At 39.2% G+C, this 12,266-nt stretch overlaps 1 protein-coding gene and 3 non-coding genes across 4 annotated transcripts; 2 read left to right on the top strand and 2 right to left on the bottom strand.

Moving 5' to 3' along the window:
* Positions 1-1,725: 1,725 nt before the first annotated feature.
* On the top strand, positions 1,726-1,797 carry trnad-guc (transfer RNA aspartic acid (anticodon GUC)). The gene has a single exon. It is a non-coding gene; the product is annotated as a tRNA-Asp (tRNA).
* A 298-nt stretch (positions 1,798-2,095) lies between these two features.
* trnav-cac (transfer RNA valine (anticodon CAC)) lies at positions 2,096-2,168 on the bottom strand. Its single transcript has one exon. It is a non-coding gene; the product is annotated as a tRNA-Val (tRNA).
* Positions 2,169-4,485: 2,317 nt separating this feature from the next.
* On the top strand, positions 4,486-4,558 carry trnav-aac (transfer RNA valine (anticodon AAC)). Its single transcript has one exon. It is a non-coding gene; the product is annotated as a tRNA-Val (tRNA).
* Positions 4,559-5,330: 772 nt separating this feature from the next.
* On the bottom strand, positions 5,331-5,570 carry LOC128377165 (26S proteasome complex subunit SEM1). The gene has a single exon (XM_053337074.1). It carries the CDS (start codon positions 5,545-5,547, stop codon positions 5,335-5,337), a length of 213 nt encoding a protein of 70 aa, XP_053193049.1. The 5' UTR covers positions 5,548-5,570; the 3' UTR covers positions 5,331-5,334.
* Positions 5,571-12,266: the final 6,696 nt, after the last annotated feature.

The raw sequence follows: 12,266 nt of genomic DNA, 5'->3' as shown, positions 1-12,266 counted from the left end.
GACCTGCAGCCAGGGCTGGTTTATGATGCTCTGATGATGCAGCAGGGCATCATGACGCTCCACCATCCACAGGGGCTCAACAGCCATGCCATACCTACCTCTGACATCTGCAGCAACATGCACCCCAGATTTACAGGAACATGCATCATTTAGAGATCAAAGGCAATTCAGTCCTGTTCAGTAGACTTCTAACATGTGTAATTAATCATTTATAATCATTTATGCTCAAAAGTTATTGTTTTGCCTATTGTTCATTAATGAGTAAACACATATTCTTCAAAAGATGATGTGTGGATCTGCTTCATTCACTAATAACCTCATTGTGGAACACAATAAGTTTGAAATGAATGAAAACAAAACTCCACTGTTGTACACATTGATGTATTACAGTTCTGTTTTAACATCTCAGATGTGGTTTACTGCCCCTTCAGTTTATAACAAACATATAAGACAATAGATCAAAAGCTCATCAATTTCAGAAACAATGACAATAATGACACCATGTAAGGTTTATGATCAGTAGTAACAAAGTAGCAGCATGCAAAGTGTAATTCAGTATGGTTTTGAGTCTGCTGTACTCAAAACCACTGATGAGGACGTGATGAAGAGTCTGAAGAGTAGCGCCTGGTGTTATTCCTCCCATCCTTCCTCCTTGATTGGATGGTAGGTTGGCACATGGGTGGTAAAGTGCCAATAGGCACTCTAATGTGTAGGCACCGGGTTGATTGGAAAGGCAGGCATCTGTGTCATGTCAAACATTCATCAGGGTTACTGTAATGCATACAGTATAATGAGGAATGGTAAATAATACAACTTACTATCACTAATTTAAGTTAGTAAAACAAATGGGGCAAACACTTTAGTCTGCTGAAGTACAGAATGAATGTAAAAACATGTCACTGTGCCTAAGACATAACCACGTCAGTGTTTAAAAGAACACTCGCTGGCTGACATAGCTGTGTGTATCATTGTTTCTGTCCTCGTTAGTGTAGTGGACAGTATCTCTGCACCTACGCAGCACTTTACTAGTCTACCACACAGTGCAGCAACTGGGAGAAATTTGGGGTTAAGTATCTTGCCCATGGACACTTCCACATGCAGACTGGAGGAACTTGGGATTGAACCACTGACCTTTCAGTTAGTGGACAACCCGCTCTACCTCCTGAGCCACAGCCGCCCATTAAATCAGAAGTCAGATTTTTTAGATGAATTATTTGGAAGCCTAAGATATTTCATCTCGTAGAATGAAAATAAAACCTTATAGAGAGAAAATACATAGGCTATAACAAACCATTCATTTAAAATTTAGTCATGTAAGTGGAATGACCTCCTCCCTCTTTTTTGACATCTGTGGATTCAATTCAGTCACACAGTGAGTGTGTTTCCTCACATCACAATATATAAAAAATAGTAAGATTGGCAGCCATTTTACACCTCCCTTTTTTTACATTGACATGGTCCAGTGATGGTGTTGATGGTGTATTATCTTGGTAAATAATCAGCAGCTGGTAGGAAACTCAACTGTTTAGCCAAACCGCGCTAAACCATTTCCCATTCATTCTCGATGGTAGTGCTGAACCAATACGGATGTAATGTACGTTCTGGCCACTAACGGCTTTTGGCGCTGTAACCGCTTCAACTCTGTCTGTCTTCCTCAACTCTTCATTCAGTATCAGTGACTGGAGAAGATGAAGGCTAACGTGTGTGATGGGTTGTTGGTTCAATTCCTCGTTAGTATAGTGGACAGTATCTCCGCCTGTCACGCGGAAGACCGGGGTTCGATTCCCCGACGGGGAGAATTTGCTTTTCTACCAGCTGTTCATGATTTACCAACACTAACAAAACCAACATATAAACATCATGCATGAGCCTCGCTGTCAAATGCAGTGAATGATAAACCTTTATTATAATAGTAATGTGGCAAATATAAGTACTACTAGTATTACTCTAAATAAAATGATAAAAAAATATTTATTTGTGTGTATATATGTGTTTGTTTGTGTCCGTATTTTATGAATTTCTACAAAGTTTATACTTTTCATTATTTATTTTTTCTACGTTGATTATATTTTGAAGAGAAAACATGGTCAAAGGATGTTTCCGCCCGGTTTCGAACCGGGGACCTTTCGCGTGTGAGGCGAACGTGATAACCACTACACTACGGAAACTCATATAAACACATAGAGAACTGTATTGCAAAACTTAGGCCATAAGTACATAAGACTTTATTAAGTTCTTCGGGTGAGAAGAGTGCCAGACCATCTTTTTAAACCAAAAGCATAACTTTTATGTTAAGCTGTGAAATACTACAGCAAAAGATATGCAACATGACGGTGAGCAAACTGTGTGGTGGGGGTCCTCTAATACACCGTTTTCAACCTTTTTTCAGCCAAGGTACATTTTTTTCATTGAAAAAATCACAAGGCACACCGCTTACTGAAAATGTTAAAAAATGAAACTCTGTAGCCTATATTAACAATATAAAGTCATTCATGTCAAAGTTTCTTGAATAGGAATAAAATAAACACAAAGAAAAAGGTATTTTATGATCTTATATATTTCTTCTTTCAAATAAAAAGTGCAATTAACAATATAGTAGGGCTGGACGATTATGGCAAAAATAATAATCACGATTATTTTGATTGATATTGAAATCGCGATTATCAAAACATGATTATTCATTGTTACAGCCATTTATTTATTTGTTATTTTTTGTTGTTTCACACTGTTGGTACTGGGGGTGGCAATGTGCTAATTTCCTGCAGGAGTGCATTTATACAGCCTGGCTAATGTGTGTGTACTGAGGCAAAACGTTTTTGACCGTGGCTGAGGTTGGCTGAGGTTTCGGAGCAAGTAGCATAATAGGCTACATGATCACAAACCTGAGGTGCTGTACATTTGCTGCTTATGTTAAGCAATAAATGAAGAAAAGCAATGAGAAGTGTTTGGACCTTGTTTTCTGAGAGCCAGCCTGACGCGCATCAATTAATTGCACCTGCGCGCGCACACACACCTGCAGTAAGTCTCAATGTAGCTACCCTTACATTCATAGATTTGAAAACATTTGAGCATAAACGCACCAATTAAACACACTAGGAAACTACTACAATGTCAGGCGGGATCCAAACTGAAATATTTAAAAAGGATGGACCGTGCAGAGTAAGAGATGTAATGTTAAACTAGCTAGCATGTCAAAAGCTTAACCACATGCGCTAACGTTACCGGGCAGCCTCGCATCTCAATAACACTAATGAAATATGTAACGCCACTAAAATGTGTCCATGCAGGCGCAGCCTCGGTTTAATTAAGGGTCAAAACTTCACAGTACAGACCTACAAATCTTTGGCAGCGCTCACCTTTTAACTTCTCCGGCAGCTATGCTAGGTTCAAGTTAGGTCTCTCTCTCTCTCTCTCTCTCTCTCTCTCTCTCTCTCTCTCTCTCTCTCTCTCTCTCTCTCTCTCTCTCTCTCTCTCTCTGTATCTTGCTGGAAAAGAGGGGAGCGTTGGATTTATTCATAGATGCACCGTGCCGGGTGGGACAATAATCGTTTTAACTTGATTATTACGTTTTTGAAATCGTGGAAAGCTAAAATTGATACCGATTAAAATTCAATGAATGATCCAGCCCTAGTATTACATGATTACTCTGCCAGTCACTAGACAGCACCCACACTCGACAATGGCATATTATTTGCAGAAAATAATTAATTTGTTTTCAAAAAATATTTTGTAGACCAATTTGGTGAAATTGGATGTTTTCTCACGGCACACTACTGTGCCGCGGCACAGTGGTTGAAAAACACTGCTCTAACAGGTAGGAGGGGCCCTTTACATGCCTGTGACACGGCCCACTGTCAGTCCCTCCATCATCATTATTACAGTCCTATGCTCACATGTGACTACATGGCTGGTTGAATAATGGGATGCTATCCTATAACAGTGTGTGACCAGTCAGGTGACCAGTCAGGTGACCAGCATGAGGAGCAGGTGCCAGGCTGTTGTAGTTGTGTATTGTTCTTCTACACACTACTGAGGCTCCTGTTTGTTAAATGAATAAATTGTTAAACTGCCAATATGTCTGGTTTCTGTAGACTTCAGTCATCCAATCCTAACAACACCAAATAAGAGTCAATAGCAGAATAAGCTGATCGGCATTGGCAGAGATTTGCCAAATTTTTCATGGACGGAACCCACAGACTCAGCTCTGCTGCTCATCCCATAAATACATGTTCCATACAATTGTTGCACCATTTAAAAGGGAAATAAACAGGCTTTCCAACGGTATAAGATTTATTACCAAGAAGCATTGTTACAACAAAGAAGTAATCTACCAAACACAAATATACTTACTTTGTGTACTATGTTTATTTCCTTGCTTTGCATGCATTTTGATTTGGTCTCACACTTTGAGATGCCTCTATTATTGTTTGTATACTTTATTCTTTTCTTTTTTTCTTGATGTCCTGTTACATCAGCAGATGAGCAGTTTCCGTAGTGTAGTGGTTATCACATTCGCCTAACACGCGAAAGGTCCCCGGTTCGAGACCGGGCGGAAACACTTATTTGCTTGCACTCACTCTGAGTTAAGCTATAAAAAAGACCAACTAGTGTGAAACATTTCATTGATGGTGTTTTCTCTAACATTCATTATAGAATAAATAAAACCTCACAGCTGATAAACTTTGTTTAACCTCTTTAACACACGGTGTTCCGTCAACGGGACGGGACGGATGTTAGGAGGTCGCCACACGTTCTTCTAAATGTTTTAAACACCAACCCTTAAACATATATATTCATGCCGTACATTGTTGGAAAGCTTAGATTGTCCTGATTCATTCAAGACCACTCACGACTTATATGGTTGCTCACAGCCGTAATAGTATTAGCGATTAGCTCGGCTAGCCACTCAGCTAAGTGAGAAAAGCTATAATACTACATACCTTCAAAGTCTTCCCTTTATCCACAACGATCATCTTATGACTCAGGACTTTCTGTACAGCTCGCCAAATATCCATTCTTGTGAAATATGAAATCCGTTTCCATAAAACCGAAGTACTTTCCTCAATATGTCCATGTATTTAGTCCAACACGTAACGTAATAACACAAATAACAAACCACATACGGTCCGTTTACGTCATTTCCTGACCTGCACGTCCATCTCAGAGTACACGTGACTAGATGTTTACTTTTTTTTTTTTTTTTTTTTTTTCTCCAAACACTCATCATCATCAACATTTCTTACAAATAAAAAATAAACTAATTAACACCCTCAGAACCATTTCTGGTTTCTGGTTTGTGGTCGGCCAGTAATATTCAAACATGAATGTCAGACGCTATGACGTCTCCATCTTGTAACCATGTTTTTCCAGCTCCGCTCTCAGCTGATTTGAGAAATCATCCTCTACATTGTCATCGTCCCAGTTGTCTTCCCAAACATGAGCATCCTCATCTTCATCCAGCCCCGTCCAATCCTCGGCTGGGAATTCTTCAAACTCGTCGTCCTCCTCCAGTAGACCGAGGTCCACAGTCTGTTTTTTGTCTGACATGTTAGCGACTCACCGTTGTATTGCTGTGTCAAGAAGATGACTACTTTTTTTTTTTTTTTTTTTTTTTGACTAGATGTTTACGACCGTGAGCCTCTCCTGCTTCTGACGACACCACACACAAGCCAATCGGTGTTTAGGATTAGGCAGTACATGTCTCCAAAGCCAATGAGGACATGTGGCCGACGACAATGACGACATGGCTTTGATTGACTGCTGTTCTAGCCTATGGAAATATTCGGTGAAATGAAGTTGATAACCTTTTAGCCAATAGTCTGAGGTTTCCAACGGTGTATCACACTAAGCTATCAGTTTGGCTGTCCATAAACAAACTCCAAGCGTAACTGGCGTGCGCCCTGTGCGTAAAAGAGTTGAACCATATATCATTACGCACTCGGCATTTTGGTACACAGTTGGTTCTTCTTCGACTTGACATATGACTTATAGCAAGATAAACAGATAGATAGATAGATAGATAGATAGATAGATAGATAGATAGATAGATAGATAGATAGATAGATAGTTAGTTAGTTAGTCAGATGGTCGGTCAGTCAGATAGATAGATAGATAGATAGATAGATAGATAGATAGATAGATAGTTAGTTAGTTAGTCAGATGGTCGGTCAGTCAGATAGATAGATAGATAGATAGATAGATAGATAGATAGATAGATAGATGGATAAATAGATGAATAGATAAATAGATAGATAGATATGGCCAAACAAAAAAAGGCTATATATAATAATATAATATATAATAATTAGAATAATAATATGGTGTCAGCTTTCATTAGAGACCAAGATTTTGATTGTAGGCAAAGGGGTTGTAAAGTTATAGGTGATTGACTGCGATTTTACAGATTTGGTAACCAAGTGTCCATTTGGAGTCTCCAAAAAGGACCTAAGGAAAACGCATGGACATACCTGTTGAAAAATAACTCTGAAAAATTCATCTTTTGGTCTTTTGACTCCAAGACATGTGGCTGTGGCCTCATTGTGTCTATATCCTGCTGAGAGGTCCCTGAATGTCTGTACACATGTCATTGTAAAGGCAAACCTATGGGCGAGTAAACAACCCCATCATTGTAACCTCTGCCACTCTTTGTCAGTAAGTCACAGAATCACACAGACACTTTTACAAGAATCCTGAGAGTGTTTCCTTTCCAATGATACCAGACACATCTCTGAGTCTATGTGGGATCTGTGCTGCTCACAACTTGAGCATGTCATTTAGGCTAACAACATAAAAAATAGAGGCGTGTATTAAGTGGTTAAAACAATGCCTAATGCCTAATAAACTGCTTTATTCAAGCATTTAGTTTCTGTTTTTATTGATTTAAACCTCAATATATTTCTGTTGACAATGTACAACACTAATTAAACCTGCGTTTCATCCTTCATCCAAAATGTATGAAGGAGTGATATCACATTTCCTGCTTCCCTGCAGCTGTCAGACTATACAATCAGCATTGCTCCCTGTAAACCTCAATAAAAAAATCCTATTTAACACACACACACACACACACACACACACACACACACACATATATATATACATATGTTTTTTGTTTGTTTTTTTAATTTACCATGACTTTATTTCTGTGTGTGAATGATACAGGTTTATGTCTTGGCTGTATTTGACAGGGAGGTTCATGCATGATGTTGTTAATGTGTTGGTTTTGTTAGTGTTGGTAAATAATGAACAGTGGGTAGAAAAGTAAATCCTCCCCGTCGGGGAATTGAACCCGTGACAGGCAGAGATACTGTCCACTATACTAACGAGGAATTGAACCATCAACCCCTATTAGCATTTATTTAAGTACTAATTATTATGGTTGCTGATAATATTTGAATTCAGGACAGTTCTTCATCCCTTGTATGAATTCTTTATGAATAATAATAATAATTATTATTATTATTATTGTTGTTGTTGTTATTGCTATTTTGTGTAGGTTTTGATGCTCCGTGGAAACACAGTGCTGTGATAGGCCCACTGATTTTTTTTAAAGTTATGAGATAAAATATGATAGATGTAATATTAGATTTTATGTTGAATAATTGACATGTTATGTTACTTTGTGATGTGATGAAAATGTCCTACAGTACAGTGAAGACTGTAAACTTCATTTAACTGGAGGAAATATGGAGTGGAGGGAAATCATATGTTTTAATGTCATTAATATCTTCAGGGGTCAGTATCACATCTTCTTTTCTCTATGAATCATGTTTAGATATTATCACACACTTTCCTGAAAATACTTCTGTTCTGTACATACTAGCATTCAACTGACACATGTTTCTGTTGATGAACTTATTATTTCAATCAAAGAGTGTGTGAGTTCTCAGTCTTGTAATAAGTGTTTTGTGTCTGTAGTTTTATTAGACACATGCTGTAGATGATCATGGAGGTCTCTACACAGTGATGAGGACACATTCACAAACTCTTCACATTTTATTCAACTGTTATATAAAAGTTATGTTATTACATAACTGCCCCCCCCAGCTTTACATCACTGATATAGTTTTGTTGTGTGCTTTATTTCACTGCTTCATTCAGCTGCTGTCATCCTAAATGACTCTTACTATGTTCAGTTCAGAAAGCTGATCTACAACCAGTGTTTTTTTATTTTTTTATTTTATTTTTTTAAAGTTGCAAGGACAGTAAAGAAAAAGGAAAATAAGATAATGAACAGACAAGACAAAGCAACCTATGGAAGTACATCGCTGCCACGCCAGAAAAAGAAAAATCAGTATCAGTAAACATCCAAAGTTCATTGTTAGAATAATTAATATTATTATCATTATCATTATCCATATTATTATCATTATTATTATCATTATCATTATTATTATAACAATATACTATTTATCTCTTTAATGCTGATCTGTTTCTCTTTTTCTGGTGTGGCAGCAATACGTTTCCATAGCAACAGAAAAATAAACTAGAAAAAGTAAAGAGAATATACAAAGACTGCAACTTCTTCTCCTCCTCCTCCTCCTCCTCCTCCTCTTCCTCCTCTTGCTTGTCCACGACCTACTCTACACATTCCTCCTCCTCCTCACAGGACAGCACATGACGCGTCTTAAAGTTCTCATACACCTCCTAAAAACTTCCCCACACATGTTGTTGTTGGCAGCAGCAGGAGGAGGAAGAGAAGAAGTCAAGTCTTTCTCTTCAACATCTGGCCTCTGTTCCTTTATGTCTCTATTTTCAAGGAGACCAGTGTCAATCTTTTGTGGGACACGATGAAGGGATGGTGATCGAACAGTGTCTAATGTTTTTTTCTGTCTTCTATTTGGTCCTCTCCTCCTCTTCAGGCAAGTCCTCTTCTTCCACATACACCGCCTTCTTTTCTTCATCCTCCACTTCTTTCTCTCGCTCCTCCTCCTCGGTGTCGGACTGTGTGTTTTCTGTCTCTCCTCCTGAAGGTCCTCCTTCTCCTCACTGGACTCTTGGTCCCCAAAGCCGTCATCTGGCTCCTGTTCATAATAATAATCACTAAACTTACCTTCATAGTTAAACTCGTCATCGTCCTCTTCCTCCTCGTACTCCTCCACCAGTCTTGTTACAACGATCTGGTTGAAGGGGATTGGAGCCGACAGATGTTCAGGGCTGCCGTAAACCTGCAGTTTCAAAAGAAAAGCGTCAAAATGATGATTTTCTTGTTTGTATTTGATAGTGAGAAATGGATTTACAATGTCAAACAGCAGCTGGATTTAAAAAGTGTACCTCAGTGAATCGGTGGGCCACTGAGCAGAGGTACGGCAGCTTTACGGTTGGTTCCTGGTTCACCTGGTTCTCCTGGTCACCCTGGTTCTCTTGGTTCTTCTTGTCACCCTGGTTCTCCTGGTTCTCCTGGTTCTCCTGGTTCTCCCGGTCCTCCTGGCACTGCTGGGCTATGCTGGCTGTAGAAACCACAGCAACAACCATCATGCATTAAGTTAAAGAAAAGAGAAAATAGTGTGTGTGTGTGTGTGTGTGTGTGTGTGTGTGTGTGTGTGTGTGTGTGTGTGTTGGCACTTACAATTAAAATGACTGGTGTCCTCCTCAGTCCTCAGCTGGGGGATGAATGGAGGCTCTTGATCCATGAGGAATCTCCAGCAGACACCTTTAAAAAACGGGTGAGCCTTCACCTCTCCGGATCCTCCTGGAGAATAAGTGAGACAAACAAAATTATGAATGAGCTCCCATCCTGTCTCTATCCACGTCTTCATCATTAGTGAATGTGACACTAACCTGTCCCCAGACGTCGCTTGGCATTTTTCTCCAGGAGAAGGCTGATTAGGTCCTGTGCAACAGTTCCTTGGGCTGCTTCCCCCTCCGGCCAGATGATGTCATCTGAGAAAAAACAAAAAGCACATATCAGTAATCCAATAACAGAATTAAAAGTTTAACTTCATCATAAAAAACAACAACAACAAAAACACTGAATCTTAAAACAAGTTTAAAGTAAAAGAAACAAGAAATTCAACCACGTGTCAGTCTTACTTTTGGTAAAAAATGGTGCAAATGTCATTTCAAATGACATAATACCAACTATTAAATGTACATTTGAACAAATCTGATGCTGCTTTTAAAACTATGTTGAAGACATTTTTGAACATCTTGACAACCCTTATTTGTCACTGAGCCAGAAAGAGATGAACTGAAGTAAAGATTCTTACCTTGAACCACGTGGTCACAAAGGTCATCAACGTCAGTCCCGTCAAATGGAGGTTCACCCACCAGAAACTCATACAGGATGATACCTAGGGCCCACCAGTCCACAGGTTTCCCGTACCCCACCTCTAGTATGGCCTCTGGGGCCATATAACAAGGAGTGCCCGCTGTCTGAAGGGAGGAAACACAAAATGATTGGAACAATGATCCAGGTTTGAGCTCAAATAGCACAGAAGAGAAAAATCAAAGACTTACCTCTTCGTCCGTGATTTCCTGCACGATCCTCATAATTGGTGCTTGCTCAACATCTTGCGCTATGTTGAGTCGACCTATCTTTGAGAGGCCAAAATCAGCCACCTTGATGTGGCCGGTTGAAGTGATCAACATGCTATAACAGAGAAAAGCAGAAACATGTCTCATGTTAGATTACATACCAAACTCTAACTCTACATGTCAGATTGATGGGACAGATTGATGACTCACTTTGCAGGTTTCAGGTCTCTGTGAATGATCCCATAGCTGTGGAGATATTCTAGGGCCATGGTGGTCTCTGCTATGTAGATCCGGCTCATCTTTGTGGAAAAGCGCTTCCGTTCCTCCAACAAGGAGGCACAATCCCCACCTAGAAGGACAGGAGACATGTTCTCAGTGTGTGTTGGGTGGGTAGCATGGATGGGCTCCATAGATAATAGAGGAAAGTCAGTTTAAAGCTCATTTATCTGTTCTATCCCTGTCTAAACAAACAACCTTCTTACCTGCTACATACTCCATCACTATACGGAGGTCTCTGTTGGTCTCAAACGCGCAAAACATTGAGACAATGTACTCGTTTTCTGTGTAAGAGAGGATGGCTCTCTCCACCAACACCTGCCTAATGTCTTGCTCTCTCTTCAGGTTCCTCCAGTTGATGATTTTCATGGCAAAAGCTTTCCTGGTTGCTCTGTGGCGCACAAGGTTCACAGATCTGCACAAGAAGGAAAAGGAAACATGATCAGCTTCTACTACTGAACATCAGCTCTGATTTAACAAGAAACTAAAACATGTATGATGTTTCTCTGTGTTTGGACTGAACTCTGTGTGGAGTCCAAACAGTCTGTTAGAATGTAAAGAAGTCTTACTCACCCAAAGCTGCCACTGCTGAACTGCTTGATGATCTCAAAGTCACCCTCCTCTGGTTTTCTGGGTGGAGGGCAACACACTGAGCGGGTCTAAATCAAACACACAAAAGTTATAAATGAGTCAACTAAACACAATAAAGTATGCACTATAAACAAAGGGATGTGTGTGTTTCTTAAAATCAGTTTGGAAAAAAGAAACATGGTTGAAATTGAAACACATACTTCATGGAGGACTTTCTCAAGCTTGTCCTGGAGCTCGATGAAGAACTGAGGACAGATCAGTTGTCTCTGGACGGTGGACTCACATAACATTGAGAGGTCCACTAGCTGCCTCTGAATGAACTTTAAAGCATACGAAGCCTGGAGCAGACCGCTATCGCTGAACTCTGTTACTGTGTTCATTTTCACTGAGACTGATGGAAGGATGGAAGAATTTACAATCAGGATCATTATTACTGTTTTAAGCAGCAGTTAAAAATGAAAGACTGTAAAAGTTACATGAGACAATTTGAAAGGATGAAACCTTAAAAAGTCTGAAGTTTGATATTGAAAGTCTAAAAATGTCTGAAATCGTAGGAGTTAAAGTATTAAATCTGATTTGAGCGTAATTACATTTGTTCAGTTATTTACGTTATTTATCATTAATATCATTATTTTCTGATTATTTTACATAAAGAAAGAAAGAAAGAAATACTTATTACTGATAGCTGCTGCTGAAGTCTCAAGATAGATGTTTAACTCTCTAAAGTTAGTCTTTTTAGCTTTTAACTCACTGCTACTGAACACAAACCTGACTGTCTTCTGTGCTTCAATAACTGGAATGAACAATCTGTCATCTGCTTACTGAAAGTTCCAAGATTCTATGTCATGCATTGTACTGTGATGTCATAAAGCTCATTTACATATACAAGCCAGCTCATTAGCATATTTTAGAACACACACACA

This window comes from Scomber japonicus, chromosome 17 (assembly GCF_027409825.1).
Source record: "Scomber japonicus isolate fScoJap1 chromosome 17, fScoJap1.pri, whole genome shotgun sequence".
NCBI lineage: Eukaryota > Metazoa > Chordata > Actinopteri > Scombriformes > Scombridae > Scomber > Scomber japonicus.
The sequence above is the reverse complement of the archived record's forward strand: the minus strand, read 5'-3'. Positions and strand labels throughout refer to the sequence as shown.

Excerpts from the sequence above, each read along its gene's own strand:
- LOC128377165 (XM_053337074.1), bottom strand. The coding sequence starts at position 5,547 with ATGTCAGACAAAAAACAGACTGTGGACCTCGGTCTACTGGAGGAGGAC.